We start from the raw sequence: 27661 nt of genomic DNA on the forward strand, positions 1-27661 counted from the left end.
TTATGTGAAGTGTGCAATAACTTGAGGATGATAAACAACTGTGTTGCTGGTTTATTTTTACTACATTACACTCTTAGTCATTATCTTAGAGTATATTCCTTCTACTTATCAAAAAATGATGACAGTGACTATAAAACAGTCTGCCATGCTACCCCAGTAGCAGCTTCCTACGTTTCCTATTTGCTGTGACTTTTGGTCCCATCAAAGGCCACAGGAAGTGACTGACTTACATCCTGTGGGTTTGGGTGAGGTTTTCCTGAGACAGAAGTCACCTGACAATGTGTGTCTCATGATGTACCTCTGTTGTTAGGGGACCCATGACTGTATTTATCACATGACTACTTCCCTCTTTCTAGAGCACTGGAAGCCTCAGCCAGCATTTCTCACACGTCTAAGAAACATCCCTTATGAGCTCAGGATGTGGGGAGAAGTCCCTCAGGCAAACCAGCCCTCACTGATTTTCTTGTATTGTGACATCCATTCCAACCAAGAATTGATCAGGGGAAGGTGTGGGACAGAGCTGGTGGCATTGGTGATCAATGCTGGATCCTGGCTTCCCCAGGGCAGGGCCAGAATCAATACTATCTCATTGAGAAATGGGGTGAGGCAGGAGCTACTGTCAGAGAAAGATGCTTGTGACATGGACAGCAAAAGACTCCAATGCACAGCCTAAGACAAGGCATAACAATGACTGAGAACAAGACAATTATATCTGGGCTTGACAGTCTTCCGTCTGCTGAGCTAAAGAACACTGTGGAGTCACAGACATTACAGCCTCATCTCAAGCTTGTGGAAAGCCCCAGTTACATGTTGCAGAATGACTGTGTTGATAGTTAGGCTCCCTTTCCTTCATGACCATATTTGAGTGGGACTATTTCAAAGGTTTCCCAATACCTCTAATTTAAGAGCACTAGGGAAACTTATTTTCTGGAACAAACACCACAAAGCTGGAAAGCAGGGTTTCTCCATCTTGTAATTATGGGCATTGGGGGGCTGACAGTCTTCTATTATGGGCATTAGGGCTGCCAAGGGCACCTCAGAGTGTTTGGCATCCCAGCCTCAACCCACCAGCAGCCCCTGCTCCCTCTAACTTGCCCAACCAAAGATGTCTCCAGATATTGCCACTTGTTCAAGCAAGGAGTAAAAGTAACCACTCCCAGTTGAGAGCCTAGCAGCAGACTTCATTTTAGAAAAGTCGGACATTCTGGAGTCAAATATAAATTCAAATCCTGGACAAACCACTTCTTACCGCATGAATTCATCCTAAGGATGAAAACCACCTTCTCCCCCGACTCAGGGAGTCTGGACTAACTAAAAAGTATGAATCAATGTCAGCAACTCCAAATAAGAAGGCCTGGGCCAGCTGCATCTCCTGACTGCTGGTTGAAAATGCAGACTCAAATCCTGCCCTATGTGGGCCACCTCAGAATCTCCATCTTCACATGCCCCCAGGTGATGGCTGTGCAGGTGGCACGGAGGAATGCCAGCACCACGACTCAGAGCAGAGGCCTATGTAACCTAGTGCCACTCTTTCCTAGCTATACGGCTCTTAGGCAAGCATCTCAGTCTTGAAGTCTCTCTCCTGAATTGTATGAAATAGAAATAAAAATATTACCTTGATCATAAGGTAGAAAATGCAGATTTAATTAGATGGTGTATGGAAAGCATTCTGCACAGTGCCTGCCTCACAGCAGACATGCAATCAGGGTTGGTCCCAGACTGCTTCCCACCCTCCTCTCAGACGCCTCTCAGACTGGGACATTAGGCAGCTAGGCTTACTGCGGTGGAACATAAAGATGCTTGAAGCCACCTCCACACAATTTTGTGATCTTCCTTTTGATGGAGTCTGAAATTATAACAGCCACTTGGCCACTCATGGTCCATTTATCCATTTATTGACTCAGCAGGAAAGAAAAACAACTGCTAAGCGGTGTGCTCTCTCTTCCTGCCACATCTCCAGGTTATGGCCTGGCTGCGCGTGCCTCTCGCAAGAACAGCCTCATCAAATTCACCTCGCAGCTGGAGCCCACCAGCTCACGCAGCTCCATCAATTCTGCCCTCCCAGGCACTCAGGAGCATCTCCATGTCTGACTGAAGGCTTCAGATGACAGCACTGAGCAGCACTCTGGAAGCCTGGCATTGCTCTGAGGGCCCGCATTATTTTTCTTCAGCTGTGGGAAACAGTTCTGTGACTCTCTCCCAGAGCCAGGCACCACTTCAGACACAGCCTCCCAAGGTCCTTTTTTCTCCTTATTACCTCTCTGGGGACTACCATTTCCTGGAAGGGATAGTGGCCTGCACCAAACAAAACTTAAGCTGACTTCTTTGGAACTACTATAGGTAAATCAGTGCATACTCTGTTTAAATCCTAGGACTTGATGGGACCCCTTCAATTTTATGATCCAAAACAGGACACCAAACAATAGCCCGTGGATCAAATTTGGCCTGTCACTGTTTTTGTAAATAAAGTTTTATTGGAACCCAACTTTTCACTTATGCGTTATCCCTGTTTTCACGTTCTATGGCAGACTTCTGAGGTTGAATAAGAGACTGTATGATCTGCCAAAAGGGAAATATTCATTATCTGTCTTGGTAGAAAAAATCTACTAGTCTTGTTCTAAAATTCTGGAGTTCTAAAATTCTGTAGTATTAGGAACTTATTAACCTAAGAATATAGAGATTGCAATATTGCATACTTCTATTGAGCCACATAAAATCTACTGTGACCAACCGTATTTGACCTATAACAACATCAGATGCATAGGGATCAGTTTAGAGCTTACTCTATTGTGTACCTAATGATTCACAATTCTCTCATTCCTAAGATGCCTGGTTTTAAGACTCTAAGGACTTATATACCGAAGTTCCAAGATGCTATCATTTCCAAATGCTAACCTGTTGTGGCTCTGAACACTGAGAACTCATACAATGTTGGAGATGTAGTTGCATTAGAAGGGGGGAAGGCATGATAGTTAATAAGCAGACATAGAAGAGTTTAGCTGGTAAAGTAACTTTTAAAAAGATACAGATTGGTAGTACCTTGTGAGAAAAATGGATAAAATACAGATGAGAAGTGACAACATTTGTGTCCTTGCCGTCCCAAGAATAAGGCAAAATTGAGATGTGATCGAGAGGCAGTGAGAGAAAAATGAGGCAAGCTGTCCATGTATTGCTCTTGGTTTCTCCAAAAACAGGTTCTGCTCTAATCTGATGAGGAGAAGAGCCACATCTGAGTAAAATGGGAACTGGAAAAGGAGCTTGACCCTAGAGAGAGGCTTCGAGTCAACTGCAAATAATGTGGGAACAGAAAATAGGCTATGCAGGCTCCAGACAAGCCTGCTGTCCAATATGGTGGCCATGTAAGGCTACTGGACACTTCCTACGTGGTTAGTGCAACTGACAGACTGAATTTTAAATTCTGCCTCATTTTATTCACTTGAAATGCAAAGAGCCCTGTGACCTACAGCTACCACCCTGAATAATGGCATCCACGGATATTTGCTTACATTATAGAGAGATGGAAAACAATCCAGGGAAACCACTGTGCTCCACCTACTCTGTCTGCTACAGTCGTCACTCCACAGGAAACAACTGGAGAGACGCCAAAGGAAAAGTCACTGAATCCTACGTTTCCACACCCAATGTTTCTAAGCTTCTAAGATTCTGAAAGATGTTACCATTCTGTGTTCTAAAGACCCCAAAGGCAGAGGTGCCCAGGGAATTCTATTAATGAATACTCACAGCCTCCACCATCACCTGGTTTTTAAGAGTGAATGCTCAGTTTTGCATATCAAATATGTCTCAGAGTCGCTCAACAGGCAGCAAGCATTTAAACTTCTACTGGGAATGTAACTACCTTTTGGATTCCACACTGGAAGCAACCAAAAGAAAGTGACACCAAGGAGAAAGAGGTAGCACAGTCGAGGAAAATCACAGAGCAGCAAAACAGTAAAATCAGGGGGCTGGGGATTTAGCTCAGCGTTGTAAGCACCTGCCTTGCAAGCAGGCGGTTGTGAGTTCAATCCCCGGTACCGATAAAAATGAAAAAGACAAAAAAAAAAAAAAAAAAAACCAGTAAAATCAGTAATTCAAAGGCAGGAATAGCAAGGTACATAGCAAACTGTGTGGTGAAGATGTGGGTGGGGGGAAGTCCTGGCTCTTACCTTCCTCAGCCTAAGTCTCCTCCCCTCTACTAGTCACCATAAAATATCTACATCAGGGTCTCTCCTGAGCATGAAAGTCACCTGAAGATCTTGTTACAGTGACATTTGTGACTCAAACGTGCAGGGAAGAGCCTAAAGATTCTCCAGCCAAGAATGTTGGTCTACGTATACATTTTGAAAAGCAAGTCCTAAGCCACAGAGAGCTGGAAGAATTCAGTGACAGTAAGCATAAAATACACTTAGACCTGGCATAAATAATAAACCATTGTATAAATAATCATTAACAACAGAAATAATATACGCTATACATTACCTGGTTTAAAAATCAGTCTCCAGATGACATCCATAACAGAAACAAAACAGGATCACAAATCAAGATTCTGCTTAGACTTTTCTTATCAAGAGCAATCATTTTCTCTTGCCCCAGTTAAGTGAGTCTTAATTATGAGGTATCACCAGACAAAAGTCCAAATTGTCCCCAGAATGCTGTCTGGAAATCACATCAGTTAAAATGCCAGCCTAATTATTACATTCGATATGCTGTGTCCTTGACTTGCAGGCACAAAGTCTTGAAGGTTGGCCCAACAATAAACTACCACATAAATGACAGTAACAAGGGGTGTACATAAGTCTTATTGTACGCACTTAGGGTTTTCCACTAGGTCTGTACCTCTGTGACAAAGATGGAATATGCTGAGCCAAGGAAGGCATCCTGGCATGAGGGGGCACTAGCAGAAACCAAAATCAACAGGATTCTCCTTGAAAATTCAGAGCTGTTTAACTTTCAATGAGCTACACAAAGATGTGCATCACTGGGGCTGGGGATTTAGCTCAGCGGCATAAGCGCCTGCCTTGCAAGCAGGCAGTTGTGAGTTCGATCCCTGGTACCGATAAAAACGAAAAACACACACACACACACACATACAAAAAGATGTGCATCACTGAACTGTAACGATGGCGGGGGCCAGCAGGAAAGCAGACAGCCTTCTTTGTTCAGTTTCACTCCCTTGTTTTTCCACAGGGGTGAGGGCACGGGTACTAGGGTCAAACACTTAATATGCACAAGACTTCTGTCTACCTTACGAGCCACTTTAGAGATGCAATACCTGAGACTCGGAGATAACAACTGATAGGCCCAGGACAATCTAAAAGAGCTAGAGCTAGAGCCAGGATTTAGATCTCACTCTGCAGCCCAGGAGCTGGCAAACTACAGCTTATGGGCTGAACCCAGTCCACCATCTGTTTTTGTAAGTAAAGTTTTATTGGAATATAACTACACCATTCATTTCTGTATGGCCCATGATTGTTTTAGTGCTATAACAGCAGAGTTCAGTAGTTGCGGCAGTGATGCTAAGGCCCACAAAATCCAAGATGTTTACTGTCTGGCCCTCTACAAAAAATATCTGTTAACCTTTGGGAAACAGCAACCAGTTGCTACCCAGACCCAACTCCAGCAGGCCCTTAAGAAGAAGCAAAAACCATCTTATGTTCTTCCCTTTGTTTACTAAAAGGTGACATCAGTCTTTTTTCTGCCCATCCACTAATCAATTAACTCAGAGAAGCAGAAGCCTGAAGGATTCCCCCTGAGTGTTGTTTATAAGTCTTTCTCCAGCAGGATGCTCTGTCTCTAACTCAGTGCCAAACTTCAATAACAGCACAGACCATGACCACGTCATCCCCCACTGAAGGCAAACAGGAAGCCTAGATCTGCCACCCAGCTGGGTGGATGTCAGCTGTGGACAGCTGCAAATTGCCTGAACAAGGACAGATGTAGTTCGTTTTTGCCTTTCTTTTTCCATTTGAAAATTTTGCAAGGGGGAAGATGAGAATGCTGTTAGGAAAATGAATGTGTTGCTTCTAATTACCTAAGCAGACGGCAGAGGTGACATGTGGCAGGATGGGCTCCAAGCCATTTACTTGGAATGCAGCCAAGGTAAGGCTGGGGAAGGCAGAATTCCAATGGAGCTGATGCTCAGGACACTGAGCATAAAAAGGAGGCATTTAGGAACCACAGTTCATACAGCTGGGGATACAGCACTTGGGATGAAATTCCAAAAATTATAAAGCTGGAAATGATACACCACTGAACCACTAGCCTAGGCTTATACCTGTTCTGAAGCTCAGAGCTTATTTACTCTCAAAGGGGCTTTGGGATGCTCTCTGATTTGGATCTCACTCTTGTGATGATGCTGATGATGGTGGTGGTGGTGGTGGTGGTGGTGGTGGTGGTGGTGGTGGTAGCGATGGTGATGGTGATGATGGTGGTCATGGTGAGTGGGGGGAGATAATGGTGATGTGATGATGACGATGATATTGGTGGCAGTGATGATGATGGTCATGGCAGTGAGAGTGACAGCTTTCATGATGGTGTTGGCAGTGGTAATGATGATGAAGAGGAGGAGGATAATGACTGTGATGCTGCTGCTGATAATAGTGGGTTTGCTTTGTGTCAGGCATTGAAATAAGCATTTAAACACCACCTCATCAAATTTTTCCTGCGATGTTATAGAGGAGCTGCAGTGACTCTGCCCATTTTATAAGACAAGAGGCAGCCAAAAAGGTGAGAGCCTGACGACAGTCACACAGCAAGGGATTGGCAGAACTGGAAGTGCATCTAAGCCTCCTGACTCCCACTCAAGTGCTCTGTCCAGCTCTTCTCTCCACTGCTGATTTTAAGCCTACTGTGTGTTAAGCAGTGTCATAGGAGAAAGATAAGAAAGTCATTAACAATAAAACAATGAATATTTTAGATTTTATGGGTCAAATGGCCTCTGTCATAAACACATTTGACACTACAGCATGAAAGTAGCCATACACAGCATGTACATGATTGTGACTATGTTCCAATAAAACTTTATTTACAAAAAAACAGAAGGTCAGGCAGATGTGATCATGCATTTAGCAAGCTATTTTACAGCACTGCTTCAGGTGGCAGAGAAGGAGAGCAGGTGAGATCCAACGGGGAGCTGTGCTTCTAACAACCACAGATCTACACCAGCTATGGATCAAATAGATGTGAAGAGAATTTAAGCTTATCACCAAAACACCAATAGATGCAAAGTCACAGACAGAAAGCAATGGTGAGCTCTGCTGTTATATGGCACAGCAAGATGGCTATAGTTAGTGTACTATTTCAAAATAAATGGAAGACAGAATTTTAAATGTTCTCACCACAAAGAAAGAGCAAGCTTTGGAAGTGATGAATATGCTAGTTAGTCTGACTTGATCATTCTATAATGTACACAGGTACTGAAAATCCCACTGTTCCTATAAACACATACAATCAATATTTGTCAATTTAACAGTAAAGAATGAATGAATGTTGAGCTATTTCCAAAAAGAACAAACAACACATTGGAGCTGCTAGATAACTGGTAAGTTCTCTTAAGTGAAAGAAGCAAGAGGACATCGCTCTGCCATTTGAAGCATCTCCCCAGGGGTAAGAGGGCACTTACGGCTGGGAGGGGCTGGAGAGAGGGAAGAAGATATAGCTGTTCCTGTGGAGGCAGTAATTCCCGACCCCCACAGGTGCATGACCTGCAGTAGAATTTCAACCAATCTGAACTCTGAGAACAAAGAAGTTGGGATGAAGACAGCTACAGATGTCCAGGCTTGTGATTCTGTGACTCCAAGTATAGACCCCGGGGTGCACAGAGGTGCTTTTTTTTTAGAGGATGCTGCCACAGTAACTATCAGCCCTTTTGTACACACCTAAACTTTACAGCTCATGATCAACTAGCTATGGGATGGTTCACTGTCTGAGGAACAAACCTTACAGATCATTTGCTCCACTGTGAAAACAAGGGAAGAGGCATATCCAAGGTCACACCATGAGCTGTACCAAGCGTACAGTGAGCTACAGTCAGGATCCAAACCAAATTAGGCCTCCTGGCTTGAAGGCAGCTGCTCATACTAGGTGAGCTTCTTCCTTGAGAGGATAGAAGGCTGTCCCTTCTGCTCTCCTCCCTTTTTTTTAATCTACTCTACTATGGAATAGTCCAGCCTAGAAATAACACAAAAGGTTTAAACACAGAGGTGAAAAAGACTAAGTCAAGTCAGGGGCAAGAAAACCTAGAAAGGTGAGTGGGGCACACCAGCAAAATAAGGCACACAGACAGTCTCTGCAGTGAGCATCAGAGGATTTCACCCTCCTGCTAACCTTTTCCATTCCTCTGGCACCAATACCCCAGTTGTCCTCGGGGAACTTCTCTTCCCTAATTCTCAGTTCATGAGGCTGGGATGCAGCTGACTGTACTCTAGCTTTTAAGCCAGGACATGCATTCCCTAATTGTCTGATCTTATCTCATAGCCTTCAACCACCATGGCTCTGCTTAGGCATAGGCATGGAGCCTGACCAGACTAATCAAAACCAATGGAATTCCTCTGCTGGACTTTGGTTTGAGCTGCTTAGTAGAAGGGATCCTGTTCTTACTGAGGTTGATGAGGTGGGTATTATGATTCTGAGGATACTGGGAAGGGAAAACTTGCCTAAGACCAACACAGAGAAGATGGGGAGAGGATTCAACCAGTAGTGTGCCTGTAAATGTTTAAAACTGGCTTTATGGGGGACAAGTGGGCAGAAATTCTGGTTGTAGCATCTGTCAATTTCCACACTGTACTATTCCCACAATGGCCAATGTCAAGCAGCTAATGCAGTGTCTCTCAACATAGACTTGGGGAGGGTGTGCACAATCAGCATTCCAGAACCTGGATTCAGACTCTTGATATCATGTGAATCCCTAAATTCCGCAGGGTCTGAAACCAGAGGCCATTAGATTTTGTCATGACATGAACCAATCAATTTCCTTTTGCATAAATCAATTTGAATTTTGTTAACCACTTACAACTAAAAGAGCCATAATTTGACAAATTCTCTCATCCTTTCCCAACTCCATACATTTCAAATTCTAAAACAGTCAATTCTCCCAGGAAGAACACTTGTGCTTTCCTATTGCTTAGTCTACCATTAAGTTCTTAGTGCTTTCTTCTTGCTATTTAAGCTCAGCAAAAGAAATATCACAGAGAAAGAGATGAATTACCGTTCAAATTGAATTGTCATTTGGAAATGAATTCAAGGCACCAAGAGTTTAACTTTAGCGCCCATGCATTTCCTTGGGACCAGTATCTCTTCAAGATGTTAAATGTTATCATGCTGGTTCTTCTACTGTGAAGGCTAAACTTCATAGGCCTCCTTGACATGCAATTAAGGGACACAAAACCTCATCTAAATGTTTTGAATTGGATTTATTTGAATAATTTAATGTATACCTACAGTGTTCAATCAATACCCTCTCTTTCTTTTTTAAGTAATTAATTAACATGGAGTTAAGTTACTCTAATTTCCAGCAAGTCTGAACTGACAAAAGTTCAATTGATGAAGTCTCAGGGGACAAGACAAGTATCTGTTCCTCATTTGCCAACTTGAGATGCAGCACATTGTTTGTAATTGGTATTAGCAACTTTAAACTCTGATTAATTGCCAGAGAGCCTATTTCCAATGCAAAAACAAAGTCACAAGCCGAGGAGTAATAGACCCAATTATTCCTAGGTATGCTTTTGGTAATAGATTTGTATTATCAGAATATCTCATCTCAGAGGCAGATGCAAAAAAACTCATTTCATTAGACAACAGCACCTTCTGAATTGAGATGAGCACATTCAGCTTCGCATTTGGGATGAAGACACAGTGGAAGAATTCGGTTTCAGAAACATGCTCGGGCGCTCGCTGTGGCAGCACACATACAGAAACATGCTTAGAGCTGGTGGTTTCTTTGGACAGAAAACTCTGGTAGTGAGGGCAGGCAATTCAGAAATGGGGCAAGGAGGAGGGGAGGGACGTAAGTGCACACAAGGTGCTCTGCCAGCTCTCGTGTACACAGAAGACCATTAAGGGCAGAGTTAACATAGTCTGTGAGCATGGAGTTTATAAACGTGCTGGGCCATTTTGGATCGTGCTGAGATAACGGGACAGTAATTAGGAGAGCTATCTCTCTGTCAGGAGAGCAATAAAATGTGTTATTTACACCCAGCTTGTGGCCCCAAATGCCCTCCATATGGGATGACTTTTTAAATACTTCAATTCCCAGCCAAAATAATTCAAGTTTATGTGCTCAAGTTCGGAACCATTTGCAGAAGGAAAATATTCAGAGCGTCTCAAAATGTACTTCTTAACACTGGGTTGGGCAAATGCTCAGGGAAGGGGGCCTTACTCCAAACTGGAGGATGAAAACATGGGTGTTTGGGTATAAAAATCAAACTAAAGAAATTAAGACAACTCAAATATCAAAAAGAATCTGGCTGTGGGCTTTCTAAGATTCTTACTACATGAGACCAGACTCTCAGAAAACAAGACAAAGCAGATAAAAGATGAGCCAGTGTGTCTTTTGGGACAATAGTGAGACAGGGGGAGTGATACGCACCACATGAACCACTTGCTCTAGTCTTTGTGTAGATACAATGGTACCCATTTTACATACAAAGTTAAGTAGCTTGCTATAACTTTGCTTTAATAAAGACAACCAGTGAGTGATGAGATTTGATGAAGGAGTCTTCAGTTGCCAAACTTTCCTCCCACTCCACTGATAACCTTCTACCCAAGAAATGGGTACCCGACTCCAAGGAGACACTCAGTCATTGGGTGGCTAGAAATGGCTCAGATGGACTGACAAGAGCTAATACATTTTCAAGAATTTTCCAAGCTTGTCATCAAATATAGTTATTAAAAATTAAGTGATATAAAGTGATAAGTTATATTTTAAAAAATAACATATACTCATATGCTTCCTAATTACATTTTATTTTCATCTATTATTAGAATTATTGTCCTATCTATGGACAATTTTTGGAATATTTGTCCTATCTATGTGGTAAAAATGATATATAATATTGTGCTACTGTGCCTGACTTCCCAACCCTGCATTCAATGACATAGCAGCCTGGGTTGGAGAATTTACACCACAGAAATTGGCAAAAACAATAAATCAGGAGGAATCTGCCTGACGAAGAGTGAGAAGTGTTAAACACAGACCAACACATCTCTGCTCCTAGCTCTTTTCCTGGTGTTTGGATGGATACTCTCAGATCCAAAGTCACCTTGCAATAGCACCAGTGAAAGGTTTTATCCTTAAAGGGAAACAGACCAGTGCAGAGGAGACACAAGGCCCTCCAAGCATCCTCTCATTTGCTTCAGACCTCACATTATTTTCATTTTTCCCCTCTGAAAGTGGAAAGTATACCCCAAAGTAATACCAAATAAATAATTCATGGACCATATATAATTAATGCTGGATTTAACAGAAGTAGAGCCGTAAGTGGTTGTCTATTAACTATTTATGACCTTGCCTGGGCGGCTGACAAGCCAGACTCAGTGCGGTGATCACACCCATGCTCCCATGTTTTATTTAAACATTATTAAAAGTACACAGTCTGCAGCGAAGCTTTCAATCCCACACAGAATTAGATTCCATTGTGAAGTTGCCTCCGGGTCTTGGAAAGGTTAGGAATGGGTTTTGCTGGAAACGTGACTATCTCTTTTCTGTGTGCATAGGGAGTTGAGTTCCCTACTCCTATTCTGGCTCTTCCCCGCTTTGTTGGTGCCCGGGAATGGATCACCTCATCTCTTTGACTTTCAGTTTAATTATCTGTAAAATGGGAAATCCTAGAAGCTCTACCTTAAAGAGTAGATCAGATGGGTGGTCCTTAATGGGAGAGTGATTCTGTCCCCTTGGGACACTTGGGAATATATACAGATACATTTGATTGTGATGACAAGGGTAGGGGTCCTATTTGTATCTAGTAAGCATAGGCTAGGGATGCTGCTAAATATTTTACCATGCATACGATAATGTCAGAAAATCCAAGAAAAGTAAGAAGCAAGGAGAAGTAAAACAGAGCACCACCCACTAACTGCCAGTATTTAAGGTATGCTTTTGTGTACCTTATCTCATTTAATACCCACAGCCATCTGGTACGAAAACTTGTTACACTTATTCCTTCACAGGCAGTGAAACAGATTTCACAGTGTTAACTTTGTTCTCTTTGGACTCCAAGTCTGGTGTTTTTTCCACCCTACATTGGGTTGAATAGTGTCAAAATCCATATTCAACCTCAGAATGTGATCCTTTTGGAAATAGGGTCTCTTCAAACGTGATTAGATGAGAGGAAGCCATACTAAATTATGGTGGGGCCTAAATCCAAAATCTGGTGTCCTTATAAGAAAGTAGCAGACACTCAGGGACTTCTAGAGAAGAGGAACAAACATGCACAGATAAAGAAGAGAAAACCATCATCTGATATAGAGGCAGAGACTGAAGTGATCCTGGAGCCACCAGGAGTTGGGAGAGAGAGGAATGATGCTTCCTCGAGTCTTCAGAGGGAGGGAGACCTGAGACAGATGAATCAGACTGTTAACCTCTCAGACTGGGGCACAGTAAATCTTGTTTTTAGACACTCAGTTTTTGATAATTTGTTATGCAGCCTTAGGTGACTAATACATACCCTCTTCTGTGAGGGATGGAAAGGACAGATAGAGAGAACAAGCATGACAGGGCAAAAAGGAGCACGTTAATTAGTAAGTGATATGAAGTGAGGGATCTGCAATGAGAACAAAAGAAGAAAAGGAAGAAAAGACAAAGCTAAGAGTATGTGCTTGCATCCCTACGTCCAGATTACCTCTGACTCTTGGGAGATCTGGTGGTTGCTGGCTCAGCCATGCCTAACACACAACAGGAATTCACTAGACACCTGCTGACTGCAAATGAAAGCGAGTATTTCAGTTTTCTGTCTGCAATAGAATGCCTGGAACTGAGTAGATTATAATGAACAAAAAATGTATTTGGCTCATGGTTCTGGGGACTGAGAAGCTGAAGAGCATGGAGCCAGTGTCTGGAGAGGTGCTTTTGTGCAACATTGTCCAATGATGAAGGCAAGAAGGCAGAAAGACAATAGGGCATGATAACAAAACACGCCAAATTCACTTTTATAATGACCTACTTTTGCAGTAACTAACCAACTTGCATAAGAAAAGTCCATGAGTCCATTTTTCCCTGGCCAGCTCTTACTGGTCCCCAGCTCCCTACACTGTTACACTGAAGATAAACTTTCCAACACACAACTTTGGGGACACACTGAAACCATGCTGGAGACAATGATGAATGCAGCTGGACAAATGATCTCTCAAAGCTGCCTCATTATCTAAGATGCCCATAACACCCACCTCTATAATACTTCATTTTTTACATTATTTGGCTGTGTGATTGATAACTGCCTCCCATAAGAAAATATTATTTTCTTTTAAGAGAACAAAAAGAAAACTCCCCTTGTGCAGTGATCAAAATAGTTTAAATTATTGCTAACGATTTGAACGTTTAACAAATGTATTCATATACAGCTGTAATAAAAATAGACTTTCTGTTTGAATTCATATTATAGCATAGGTCTATAAGCAGACAAGTTCTGACAAATCTGTCTAATTTGATTATCATCAAAATTAATTTACCATAGCATATTTTTTAAAGAACGAAATAATACATCTCCACACAAACTACCCCAGATCTCCTTGTTGCATGTTACTGCTTCGTCTTTGTTCACAAATCCCTTTTTATATCAGAGCTATTTAGAGGCAGGTACATCTGTGTCGGGGTCGCTCCCGGCCGGCAGGAAAGACACACGACAAAGTCTGGCGGTGTGCAACCTTGCCTTTATTTGTCTCCGCGTGGGCCCCGCGAGGCCTCCTCTCTGCCACCAGTCCTTTCTCGCCGGTGGACTTTCTCTATCTCTCTCGTGCTTCCTCTCGTGGCGGGAGAGGCATTCACTTTTATAGGGCAACAGTAGCCAATCAGTTTAAAGCGCGCGATGCGGGCTGACTGGCTAACATCAGCTGTTGCTAGGCAGACTATCTTACAGAGCGGGTTGTTTAAGTCGCCAGGGCAATCAGGGGGCAGGAAGCAGGCGCCAACTTGGCTCACTCGATGGGAGGGGCAATCTAGTTCAGGCTCCGCTCCCACCCACAGGCCCTACGTCCGCCAAGTAAGGCGACCGGTGTCGGCCGTGGCTCCCAACACATCTGTTCCTTTAGCTCTTCAGCAGTTCAAGGACACAATCCCTGGTCCTTCTGTGTCTGTAACATCAGGAAAAGGGCTGGGCATATAAAGGATGCAAACACTCGTGGAGCCGAAATTTCTCATTTTTAAGGTATACTTTTTGAGCTACTCATTTCAGAGATAAACTTTCAAAATGTCTAGGAAACTATTCAACAGACAATCACTGAGCACCTACGCTATGCCTCACCTTGAACTGTAAGCTGGAGACCTAGAGGCAAATTAAACTCACTCTCTTTCTCAGGGCTTTCTGTCTAGGAAGACGGGAACACAGGTGAATTCTGGTAATCGGTGATGATGATGCATGCATGGATGAGATGAGCATGGTGGGGCGGGGACACACAAAGAAGATGCTTAATCCAACACCTGATCTGAGTTTTGAAGGCAGAGTAGGCAGGAGGCAGATCCAGGAGAATAAAAGTAGAGAGTCAAGGACTAATGCAACACTGGGTGCTCAGCGTTGCTTTCAGGCATCAGCAGAACATCCAGCTGCTTCCAAGCACTGGCAGGTGACAAGAGGCAGGTATCCAAGGCAAACCTACGAGGCCACGAGTCAGAAGCTCCAGCCACGGGGATGAAGAGGCAGGCGCATCTGGCTGACAGCGGGCAGAAGCCAGGTCTTCTTTACACCATGGACATTCTCCAGTCCCCTGGATACCCACCTTGGGGGCCTGGCCTGGGCCCAAGGCAGTTTCCCCTGGGCTCCACAACTAATGAAAAACAACAGGATATGTGTTCATGGATGAGCTGTCTCATCACTCCAGTGACAAATGGACTTGAATGATTTAGAGCCAGAATATTCTTTTCTCCATAATGGCTCCTGGAGTCACCAGGAATAGTACATTTACTAAAATTAATGGCAAAACTTCATTTTTCTCTTTTCCAGGAAGCAAAGTTTCATTGGTAGGGTAATTGATCCTGATCTGGACATGCCGGTGAGCCAGGAGGGTATAAATCATCCACATGCAACAACTCACAGCCCTTTAAACCAACACCAACAGTGACAAATGGTGCAGGCTGGGGACAGGCAGAAAGAAATGAGGACGGGAGATCCATCAACAACCTCCTTGCACTTCCCAGAGGGCTGCAGCCCCCTTCCCTTCTCACAGAGGAGCTGTATTTCAGCAGGGTCATGCTGGAAAGGCAGCAGGGTGCCACTATGACACAAGAGGCACCGGTCTCCGCTCTGCCACCCTGCCCCTGCAGCTCCAGGCAGCCTCACACCTCTGCCTTCCTCACTGTTCCCTGCAGATGGTGATAGTTCATGCTAACATTAAGCATCAAACAAGACATCTTCCAAGGGCCTGAGCACAGAACAACAGTGTGTTTGAGGGAATAAATGAGTGAATGAATGAATGAATGAATGCTGGACTGCAGAGTTGGGAGATTCTTTCTATCCCTTTCAGGAGATTTAAATTTTAAAATGGAAGTCAAAGAGAATAATGCTTCACTCTTAGAAATAGGTTTGTGGTAGTAACAGTGGGCATGAGAGAAAGAATTAATGCCAACTGGCTGAGGATTCCCCTAAATCACAATGCGTGATTGCCAGTTTGGCCCATTAAAAACTCCGTGCTCTCGTCTTAAAAAAACTTTGTCTTTGTCTAAAATACACTAGCAATGGCCTGAGTGCTATTTCCCACATGTGTGGGCTCCCTGGTAGTGAACCAGCCTTACCACCAAACTTGACTGATAATAAAAACTAAAGCTATGGCATGCATGTGTTATGGGTGGGACCCAAAATGTCTCCCAAAGAGGCTCATTCTGTGGAATGCTACTCTTGGGCTGTGGGGCAGTGACTGGACCATGACTGCTCTGACCGGATGATCCACTGATAGATTCATAATTTGATGGTATTATGGAAGGTGATAGAAACAGAAGGTAAAGCCTAGTTGGAAAGGATGGGTCAGGGAAGACTAATTGTCCCCTAGTCCCTTCAGCTCATGCCACCTTGCCCTCTCTGCCAAAAGACACAGGACATCACTGAGGGCAAAAAATAGGCTGGTAAATGTTTGACATCTAGTGTTAAGAAGAGGCCGATGGCCTGGCATTGTCACTTTGAGCCTTATTCTCCCCTAGAAGCACCAAGGGAACCCAGATGTGCTGGCTTCCTTCACATTATCAGCCAGGTGGAAACATACCTCCACTCCAGAAGTGAATTCCAGAGTGATTTCCCATGAAATATGTCCATTGGGACCTATGAACTTAGCTTCATTTGGAAAGGTGTTCTTTGTAGGCAAGTTAAAATAAAGACCTCAAGATGAGCTCCACCTCAGTTTAGGGTGGGTCCTAAATCCAACAGCAATTGCCCTTATATACAAAAGATGGGTATTGGAAACACACATACTCAGAGGAGGACAGGAGAAGATAAAGGCAATGACTGGAGTCATGCTACCATGATCCAGAAACCCCTGCAGCCATCAGAAGTCATAGAAGGAATGTAAGGAATGCAGTAGAGCCTTGAAGTGAGCCCACTCTGCTGACACCTCGACTTCAGACTCCTGAACCTCCATGACTTGTGCGAGAACACATCTATGCCATCTGGTCTGTGGCTGTACATTATGACACCCATGGGAAATGGATCTACCTCCCAACCAAAAATAAAAAGACAAGCTCAGCCTTGACAATCTTATCCAGATTCTTACAATGAGGAGAAAAAAAAAAAAGACGCCCTAACACACTTAAGCTTTGCGTGTTACCTACAGTTTGTGTATTCCTACTGTGAGTCACACGCAGGAGCAGTGCAAAGGCCCATCTCATTTCACTGCACTTTTCCTCATCACTATTCACAGATATTGCACCAACTACAAACTGAAGGCTCGTGGTGACCTTGTGTGGAGCAAGCCTATCAATCCACATTTCCAACAACTCAGAGGACCTTTAGTGTTCTTCAGCAATTATTTTTAAATTAAGTCATATGCATTATTTAAAGACACAATGTTGCTGCACATTTAATATACTAAAATACAGTGCACACATACCTTTTAAATGCACTGAGACACAAAAATCTCAGGTGACTCTCTTCATTGTAACAATCACTTTATCATAGTGGCATGAATGTAAATCTGGACATCTTCAAGATGTGACTGGATAATCTTTTTAGCACTTTAGGGCCTTTAAAGATTTGAATATGGCTTCACGAACGGAGTGAGAGAAAAGAAAATGGAACCAGAGGCAAGAGGGAGACGGGCTGGAGTGATGGAGAGAGGAAGGAAAGTACTATTTGATAATGCAGCGCCTCCCTGTCTGGCAGCTAAAGAAGATGTCAAGGGAAAAAGACGGGGACGCGGCAGCACGAGAAGCAGGTTGTCAGTGAGGAAGTCATTCTGTCAACTGCAGGACAGAACTCCTGTCTCTCCCAGGGTCAGGACAGAGGAACTGTCAGCCAGGGGACCTGACTTTGTCTGGGAATCTGTTTCTACATGGTACCTCTGCAGCCCCCGTGCAGAAGAGCCGGGTACCTAGCTTGTCAAGGGCAAAGGGATGGAGCGACTCTGGCTGTGGAATACAATGGTGCCCAGAATCTACTTGTTGCAGGAGGACAAGCTGATACAACCTGTACTTCAGAGGCAATGACTGTACTTTAGGGGCCTTTGGACCAACCTTGGCATACTACAGGTTGTCTCAGTGAAGGCTCTGTGGTTTGGAGCAAAGTAGAGGTCAGAGGCCTCGCAGATCACAGATTCAGAAATCTGAACCCTTGGGATGCCTGCAGTCTCTGCAGGAAACTTTTTCTAGGATGACACACCACATGATGGAGAATGCTCATTAGGTAGGAAACAAGTTTGAAATGTTCCTCGGACCACACTAGAGGCAAAGCATTATTTAGCGCTAAAAGAATGGACTACAAGAGTTGGGCAGACCTGGATTTGAATTCATATTCACGTGCACCCTTGGGCAAGTGAATGCACCACTCTGAGCTTCTATTAGGCAAGTCAGTTGCTCTTTGCCTTGGTTTCTCTATTTTTACAATGGACCTCTTAAGAGTAGTAACCCCACAGTTATGATTGGAAGACAAACAAAAGATGTTTCACCTATAACTTAATACACAGTGGCTTTTACCCTTATCATTTTTCTCTTTCATATTTGCTGTTACTGTTAATAGCCCAGGAATAGTTCCACATTTACTACATGCTAGGTATCTCACTTCTTGGAAGGCTCAGTTTTTTCATCTGTAAACTGGGAGTAAAAATGACAATGTTAAGCCTGTGCAAGGCAGACATCCAGTACACATTGGTTCCCTCCTTTTTGCATGAAGGTGTCCTGCCCTTGGAATGTACATAAGAGGTAGGAAAAGAAATCTGATGTCTGAGATGTCCACACGCTTGGTACTCAGGCAGCAGTAGTGAATGCCACTTGTCTAAAATGTCATACTGCAGCCCGTTCCCTCAGGTTTTTCCCTGCATCCTGCCCATCCCAAAGGCTCAAGAGGCAAGATCTTGGGTTTCCCTTTCTGAAGTCCTTCCCTGGACTGTATGAAGGGCTCCACTGTGGCCCATATCTGCAGTCACTGGAAGCCGTTTGGGGACAGGACTCACCAGCTCCATGCACCGCCGGCTGGCCTCCGCCTCTCGCTGTGCCAGCTCCTCCATGTCCACCTTGAGTTCTTCCAGACGCCGCTGATAATACTGGCTGCTCTCACGCTGCTGGGACTCAGATGCCACTGCCCGCGACAGCTCCTCACCCATCTTAATCAGGCTGTCCCGAAGCCGGATCACCAGGGCCTGCGAGGGCCAGAACACACCTCTGAAAGGCCAGCCAGGTTTCAGGAACAGAATCCTCTGCTGAGCCTCTGCATGTTTGCATACAGTAACTGAGCTAAAAATCCCAACTCTTGCTTTGCAAATGAATCAACTTTGAAAATGGAGAAAATGCTAACTGCTACTCTAAGAGCCAACAGAATACAGAGAGAACAACTCTCACTCTCACGATAATCTGGGTTCAGATTCCATCTCTACATCTTCCTGGCCATGTGACCTTGGGCAAGTTAGTAAACCTCTCAGAGACAAAGATGATGGTAGGATTTGTGTATAGCAGGAATGCTCCCCACACCAACTTAATCTACTGAGTTTTTAAACTCAGTAGGGCACAAAGGACTTGGAGATTCAAGGCTGGACTGTCAATATTTGCAGCAACCTTGTCCGTCCTGAGGTCTGGCAGATACACTGGTGCACACGACAAAAAACTATGCTGGGGGTTAGAACCACTTCCCAAGGTGATTTTGGTTTCCAGATTTATAAAGTGAGTTCCTTTGATCAGATCATCTGTCATGAACCTCAGTCCTAATACTTCATGGTATTTTCCTTCTGAGGGGACAAAAATCCATAAGGAAACAATGAAACTACAGATAGAAATGTGCACTGGGCAGCGTGAGCGCTACAGAAAGTAAACCCAAGTGCTGTTCTGCAGAATTCATTAGGCCACCAACAAGCCTGGAACCAATTGATCCTGATGGGCAAACAATACAGTGTTGACATAAGAGAAGTCCACATGAATATTTCAAGGCCAGGGTAACTTTGAGCTCCTTTCTGGAGCCATGGACAAGGGGAGAAGCAGACTATGGATCAGACGCTAACCGGAAGGCTGTTAAAGGAAGGGTTTACTCTTCAGGTCCTCATCCACTTTCAAAGCGAATTTAGGACCAATTTCTAAGAATAGCAAAGGGGCAGAAGGAGAAAGAATGATTCTCAAACTGTTTCCTCAAGGCATCCCATCTCTCTGCCAGGGGAACCTGGAATTCTACTACATTCAAATAATGGTGGCAGAGAGGAGAGTAAACCTACAGATACAATCTTTCTATTTCATGTTGTCTTAATTTTCCCTTCTTCTGTGTGATCATTTAACTATGCTTGAGTCATATGAAAAATGATACAGCTCAACATACTGCAGGTAATCATTTAAAACATAGCAGATCAAAGCCTCCCGGAGACCTGCAGACAGTCCTGCCTTGAAGGATCCCCAGAGCCCTCCCAAGAACCACTGAGGGTGGAGGCTAAGACGTTCTGTGTATTCTAAACACAGTGGGTTTTTAGAGACCACTGTGGGGTGTGAGGGGAAAAAGAAAATGAGTCCCAGGAAGGTGTGTAGCCTCACATTGTCCTAAAGCGGGGTAGCTGGCTGCGGAGACCAGTATGCAATGAAGGGCACCTGTTAATCTAGTCCCAGCCCTGCCATACCAGGCTTTATTTTAAGTGAGTCACTTGACCCATCTGAGATCATTTTTGTCCCTCATTAGATGAGGCCTGTCCTGCCTATCCTCCAGGGCTTTATCAAACATCAAGTGGACTGCCTGATGGGGGAGGCTTTTGATAACTTGACAACAGCAATGTATTCTGGAAATGTCCCGTGTCCTTGGCCTGAAAAGCTGAAAAGGTGAATAAACACCTGAGATCTGAGTGCAAGGTCAAACTGAATGAATGTAATCACTGAAGCCTGACTCAGCTCATCAAAGGCTTATCTGTCCTTCAAGGCCCAGCATTAATGGCCCCTTTCCTGGAAGCCTTTCTACCTCCTTGGCCTCAAAAGGTCTTCTATTCTCTGAGCCCCACAGCCTCCTCTTCACACTGTGGGCATTTGTGCACATCCTCTGCAGAGCTCTGTGCTTAATACTTTTATCTTCCAGGCACCTGACACAGGCCTTAGCACACACAAGGTTCAAAACAAATTTCTGTTCAAAATGAGAGCCGGGCACCTAAGTGGAAGCATGGGTGAGTAGAGGTGGGAAGAACTGGATCTATTTAAAAAGGGTGTGCAAGAAGAGAGATCTGAACTGAATAAATTAGAAGAAAGAATAGAGAACATGTAGAGGAAGAAAAATGGAAGGGGGAGAGATTGATGGAGTGATGATGGTGGATGGAGGTGACAGAGATGGATGGATGGATGGATGGATGGATGGATGGATGGATGGATAGGCTGTTTGTGGAATGCACAAGAGAATAAAGAAAAGAAGGAAAGGAGCAGGGGAGAGAGGAAGAACAGGAGGTAGATGGGCACTGTTTCTCCTGCAAAGACATATAGTAGGCAGACGGGTGGGGGAGGCTGGTGGAGTCAACAGCGAGCCCCTCTCCAGGCCCAAGGCAGGTTTCCCTGCCACTAAGTACCTCCAATCTCTTGATTTGTACTTTCTGGAACTCTGTCTTGTTCTCCAGGTCACAGATGACTGCCTCCTGTCTGCTGACGATGGCTCGGTCCACAGTGGACTGCTCCAGGTACTCGATGCGCATCTGAGCCACCTGCAGCTGAGGACACACAGAGAGGAGTCCCAGAACTGAGACACATGCAGGTCCCAGCCACAGATCCCAGTCATACTGCCGGCTTCCCTGCCCATATGCAGGTACACGAGTGAGCACTGCCAGGTCCCCAACCTGGATTGGACTGGACTCTCACACTGGACCCCCCCTCCTAGTGGCAGGTGCTTAAAGGTGATGCTTCCTGTCCCTTCTGGATCCAAAGGGACTTTTCTCAGCATTCTCACTTCTGTCCATGCCACGATAAAGGAGCAAAGGTAGGCTGTGAGCTACAGGCTAGGGTGAGCCAGTAGCCAGGCACATGACCTGCCCACTGCTTGGAGGCTGAACCAGCTTCCATACACTGGCTCCCTTTTGTGAGCCTCAGCTCTGCCTTTGCACTGTGCAGACTGAGAGCTATCAGCTCCTGGCGCACCATGAACACCCACCAATGGCCAGCACTGCAATCATTTTTGTTGTGCTTGTTGCTACTCAGTGTCCATGGACATTTTCTTGAGATTCAGTCACTCTACACAAGCACATATGACAGTTCTAAAGGGCTTTGAGAAGTCTGTGGATAATAGCAGTCCACCAGTAATGACAGAAAGTCAGGGAGACTTAGAGACACCATGACTTCAAAGGACACACAAACGGCCAAGATCCTCTCTGCACAGACCAGCCCCTTCTCAGAGGGAGAAAAGCCCATGCTGGTTAGTAATGAGTATACTTTGCATTCAGGGCTGGCACAGACAAGAGGGACTCTGTGTGTGTTCACCCTGGCACACACACAGTATTGAGTGAGTGCTTGAATGACTGAGAGTCCTGGGGTCCCCAGGTGCCCTTCCCTTCCTTCCCACAGTTCAGAGGCTTTGAACACGTACTTGCTCTTGGAGCTTCTGCTTCTCCTTCTTTGCTTCCTCCAACTGCACCTGCAGCTCTTGGATCTGCCCAATGTCAGTTGCAGACTGGTGAGACAAAAAAAATATCACTACAAGACAGTAGACTTTGCTGGGAAGCCACCCACCAGAGTCCCTTCTCCCAGACCCACAGATACCTAAATTTTTCAGAGCTCCTATAGCAATGGCTATTGCTCAACAGTACCTTTCACACCCTACCCTATTTCAGTGTTCACTGAGTTACTCCAGTTACATCAGCCTATGGCCAGGGCCTCTGTCCAGTACTTCATGATATACCTTAGAGAGCCCAGACTGAGATGGGCTGACCACAGTGCAAAAACCAAATTCTAAGGGAGAACTACTCTACTGCCAGGTGTTAAGATCCTAGATGTGGACGCTGGTCTCTGCAGTCCAGCCTCTGTATCTACAAAATGGGCTGAGAATATCTTCTTGGCCACTGTCCATTGATTCCATGAGGTGGTGGAGAGTAAAGGTCCTATAAAATGGTAGAGCCAATGACTGATACTGATTATTTGTGAAGAGAGGAATTCTCAAGAACAAGATGGCCTCTCCACTTCCTACTTTCTACATGTATTTATTAAATTTTCATAGTGGTAGTATGTACATATTTATTTTATAACTGAACAAATAAACTTCCATTTTGGACAATAATAAGTTATTAACCAATGCAAAAGGAGACACATACTTTTTTTGGGCTGGTTGTTACAATGCTAGTGACATTACTGATCATTTTTGTTAGGAGAACTCCTCCATTATCAGAAGCAGCCTCAGTTGGAATCTCTGTTGCTTGTGTTGGAGTCTAGGGGGCATTTATCCCAGCTCTCCTCTGTGGGAAATGCAGAAGCACTCATGACATCTAGGTGAAGCTCTTCTCTCCCGTTACGTTGATCAGAAATCAACTGGGGTTTCTCCTCACATCCCCAGCTCTGTCCAAAGCTCCTGCTCTACCTCTTCTGGCATCCTGCCTCCTAACTGCCCCAAGTCTGCCCATCTACTCATCCCCACTCTGCCTGCCTTGTGCAAGTCCAGGGGTTTTTCCCCTGCACAGATGAAGCTGTCAGTCATTTAACAGGTATTCACTGAGCACTGATGCCATGCTGGGCCTATTCTCTGTTCTAGATGTAGCTCTGGACATGGCTAAGGACAGTCCTGTCCCTGTGGAGCTGACAGGCCAGTCCATCCTCTCCAATTATTCTTGCCCCTAAAACTCTTGCCAATGATTCTCATCATCCACAAAATAACACACAAACTCATTACAGTCTCTACAACTCTGAGATGGCCCTTGTCTCCTGGCCTTGCTAATAAGCTCATTTGGAGTCACATTCTCCTCACTGGCTTCCTTTCAGCCTCGAGCCCCCTGCACATCTGTTCCTTCTGCCTGGGACACACCCCTAACGCTTACTTTCCCACTCTGATCTAATTAACTCCTGCTCCTCATTCTGATTCTCATCCAGTGACACTCAGAGAAGCCTGCTCTGACTCCCAGTATAGGTCCAGATTCACAGAGTCATGTTTACGTCCTTTCTGGGTTCAGTTTTCAAGTCCTTCTTCTCCTCTGGATGATGATGCGATAAGGTCTGCCCAACCCACTTACCCTGAACTACAGGAGGGCGAGAGTGGGAAGAGGATGGGTGACCAACCACCATGGCATGCTTGGCCTTCCTCACACATGTGTGGTGCCTCACACATAGGACGTCCTCAGTAAACAGGGGATGGGCAGATAAATTAGTAGCTGTATAAATGAATAAATATCTAGACAGAGAATGAATAAATAAATGAGTTGAAGGATGGATGAATGAAAAGATGGATGGATGAATGGATAACAAATGAATGGGAAATTGGGTGGAAGGGTAGATAAATGAAAAGATGGATGGATAGATGATGGATAAAGTGAAGATTGGAGTGGGTGGATAAACATATGGACAGGTGGCTAGATGGATGAGTAAATTAATGGTTTGGCAGTTGAATGGATGGGGCAATGAGCAGATGGATATGGACTGGCAAATGAATAAATCAAATTGTTTTCTGGATGCAGAGGTCCTCCAGAGAGGCACCCACTACCTGAAGGTGATATTTTCCTCCCTTAGAGCTACATGAAATTTCTAATTCCTATCTGTTTATCTGGCATGCTCTCCTCCAAGACCCTAAAACTAAAGAGTAGTCCAAGTACTTCAACCTCCTTCATATTCCTCTGTCACCCTGATCCCCAGAAGCCCACTCTTCACCTGGGCAATTAGGTCCTTGTGCTTCTGCATGAGGTCATTCAGGTCATCCTGATCTTCATCGATGCGCTTCAGAAGATCTGCCCGCTCAAACTGCAGCCGGTACAGCTGTTCATCCACCTGGCAGAAGGTAGGTCAGCAGATGGGGTGAGGTCAGAGAGAGGCAGTGGGAGGAAGGGGCCTGATGGGGACCAAGGGCCCTTGGATGTGGGTGTGTGAGGTGAGTGACCACCTACAGGTAAGGGTGCAGTAGGTGACAATGCATGTGCTGGTGCTGCTGCTGGTGGTGGTGTGTGTATGTATGTGCGCTGGGCATGCAGATGCATGAGAGGGTGGATTTTTTTTATCCATGTAATCCCCCTGTAGGGATCTACGTAGCACATTTTAAACACATGGAGTACATTTTAAACACGTGGAGCTGCAAACCTGTAGTCTCCCTGAGAATGGGGACTTGGTTTGCTCACAGCTGTGTCCCCAGCACTAAGCACCAGGCCAGGACTATAGCACATTCCTGATAAATGTCTGTTAGGTGGGTAGACAAATCTACTTGCATATTTTTCCTCTGAGGGCATTTATTTTGACTGTGGGTCTGGTGGTTTTGTATCTAAGTGTATGGGTACAATCCTGTGTGTGTGTGTGTGTGTGTGTGTGTGTGTGTGTGTGTGTGTGTGAATGTTTGTGAGCAAGTCCCTCTTAATTTAGTGCAAAGAAAATTTAGAATGCAAGGTCCAGGAAGAATCATGAGATAAGCATTTGCTTATAAATCTCTAGGTCTACCTAAACTATTAGGATTTTACACTGAGTATAAAAGCAAGCCAACCCTGTACATCCAGACAGGGACACTGAAACCCGTACCCAACATTCTCCAATGTCACAGATCTATAACACGTGTTCATTTATCCCCATTCAGTGGAAAGCACAAAGTGGGCCTATAATAAATGGCTGAGTCTTTTCATTGTAGTGAGTCTAAGTGGGCCCATGAGAGATACCCTTATCTTCTTATAGGAATAGACATACATAGCCCAACATTAAGGACCAAGTCCCTTCATGAAGATGAGCACACAGTAGGACTACAATGGCTGCCTGGAAACCACTTACAGTGGTGAGCACACTAAGTACACAATACAAAATAAGCAGTCATGTTCCCATTTAGGGTGCTGAGACCCACACTGGATGTATCTTCACAGTCCTGAGCACACAATAGGCCTGCAACAGGCTCTCTTGCTTACCTTTGCAGATGGAAGTATACAGCTGACATGTATATATATATATATATGTACATTCTTGGCCTCTATAATGCTCAGTTCACTGTAAGATCTCTGCACCATCAGTAAAGTGCTGAGTCCCCAATACGTCCACAGTAAGTGCCCTGTCCTTCATATAAAGATAGGTATGAATGGAGATTATACTCCACGGTGGCACATAGTAGGTACACAAAGGAGATCTAGGTCTCCAAGGGGATGCCAACTATGCCCACAATGGAGGTTTGTACTCCACAGCCAGATACAGCAAGTTCAAAATAATTGCCTTTGTCCCCTCACAGTGCTGAGCACCCAGTTGACCCACACTAGCACCCAGAGGCCTGCAACATCCAGGCCTCCACGGCTGCAGGAAGAGACAGTACCAGGGTCTTGTTCCGGGTCATGTTCTCCAGCTCACTGTGCATGCTCTCCAGATCCAAGGTCAGTGCCTTCTGGGTCTTCAGGGCATCTTCACACTTGGCCTCACTCTGCTCCAGCTGGACCGAGACACAGGGAAAAGGAAAAAGCTGAGTCCCCTGGAAGCTGCCTCCCTGAATGTTCATCCCCAGCACAGCACAGCCACCCTATGTGGGCAGTAGCGTAATGTAATCTAGTCATTAATGCATACCACAACCAGGGGGACCTAGTGTATTTGTGTCTCAGGCAGCCAGGCTCTGTGTCTCTCAATGTCACAGGCATAGACATACATCTATACCATCACCGCAGCACTGGGGTGTTCCACGGTCCCACTTGGCATACGCTTTATGACATCCTTCTCTACCAGGCACATGACACTCAGGGAATGATCAACTGGGACCTGTCCTCTAGAGAGACAGATCATGACCACTCTGGGTGCAGGCTGACGAGAATGGGAGGAGAATGGTAGGAGACTTCCTAGAGGAGGTATATTGAAGGTCAGTGGGAACCCACCAAGTAGAAGTCTCTTAAGTAGAACGCTGGGTTAAAAGCCAGCCTATAAACCTCTGAAGTGCAAAACATTAAGCTTGTGAGAATTTTCCTAGGTTTACAGCTTTTACAAGATTCTCAAAGGCTAAAAGTGGCCAATTTAAACCTTTCTTTATCATTTTCTTTTTTCTTCTTGTGCCTGCCTGCACACAATCAGCCTCCTATTCTGGAAAGTGAGGACAGAGAGGCAAATTACCTGCATGAGCAGACCTAGAAAACAGTCACATCCCACTGGAAAACCCACACTTGTGTACAAAGCCAAGCCCAATTTTCAGCTGGAAGTTTCTCCTTGATGCTTGAAGTCCAGAATCTCCAAACAGAAAACGCCCTTAGAAATCACCTAAGGAAAGACCTGGGGCTGAGAGAGGGGCAGCACTTTTCCTGAAGCCACACAACTGCAAAGCAGAGATGTCTCCCTGAAGAGCACACTTTCTAAAACAGCAGGCGGTCTTCAAAAGAGTTCATATTAAGGTTGCTGCTGATAAACAAAGCAAAAAGGCTTCTTTGGTGTTGTACATGCCTCTGCCCAGTCTTCTCAATACATACTGCAAACATACCCATTTTTGGATGAGGAAAGTGAGGCAGGGAAAAGGGAGAGTCCTGACCTGTGGGTGGCACTGGGATCACCCATGTCTGAGGTCCTGTGACTCCAGGAGCATTCACACTGGTTCCCTTACCCTGCCAGGAGCTGAACACAGAGCCACCTTTTGGGTCCCTGAAAACAATGGGCTCACACAGGTGGGTGCAGTGCAGGGCCCACAAGGGAAGGCTTGGTGGCTCATTTCCCGTGGCAACTGGGAGGGACAGAGACATAGTGATGAAAATGATACCG

The 27661-nt window shown here is 44.8% G+C and overlaps 1 protein-coding gene across 3 annotated transcripts in view; it reads right to left on the reverse strand.

The window, feature by feature from the left end:
- Positions 1-27661, reverse strand: part of Myo18b (myosin XVIIIB) — a 246939-nt gene that overhangs the window by 50880 nt on the left and 168398 nt on the right. For all 3 annotated transcript variants that reach the window (XM_013142193.2, XM_013142192.2, XM_063226027.1), the window contains exons 35-39: positions 26247-26360; positions 24626-24742; positions 22365-22448; positions 21358-21495; positions 18796-18981 (exon numbers count right to left, since the gene is read on the reverse strand). In XM_013142193.2, the coding sequence (XP_012997647.1) occupies positions 18796-18981; positions 21358-21495; positions 22365-22448; positions 24626-24742; positions 26247-26360 (639 nt within the window). The remainder of the gene's footprint in view (positions 1-18795; positions 18982-21357; positions 21496-22364; positions 22449-24625; positions 24743-26246; positions 26361-27661) is intronic.

This window comes from Cavia porcellus, unplaced genomic scaffold (assembly GCF_034190915.1).
Source record: "Cavia porcellus strain 051 isolate PalLab524CR breed Dunkin Hartley unplaced genomic scaffold, mCavPor4.1 scaffold_16, whole genome shotgun sequence".
NCBI classification, from domain to species: Eukaryota; Metazoa; Chordata; class Mammalia; order Rodentia; family Caviidae; genus Cavia; species Cavia porcellus.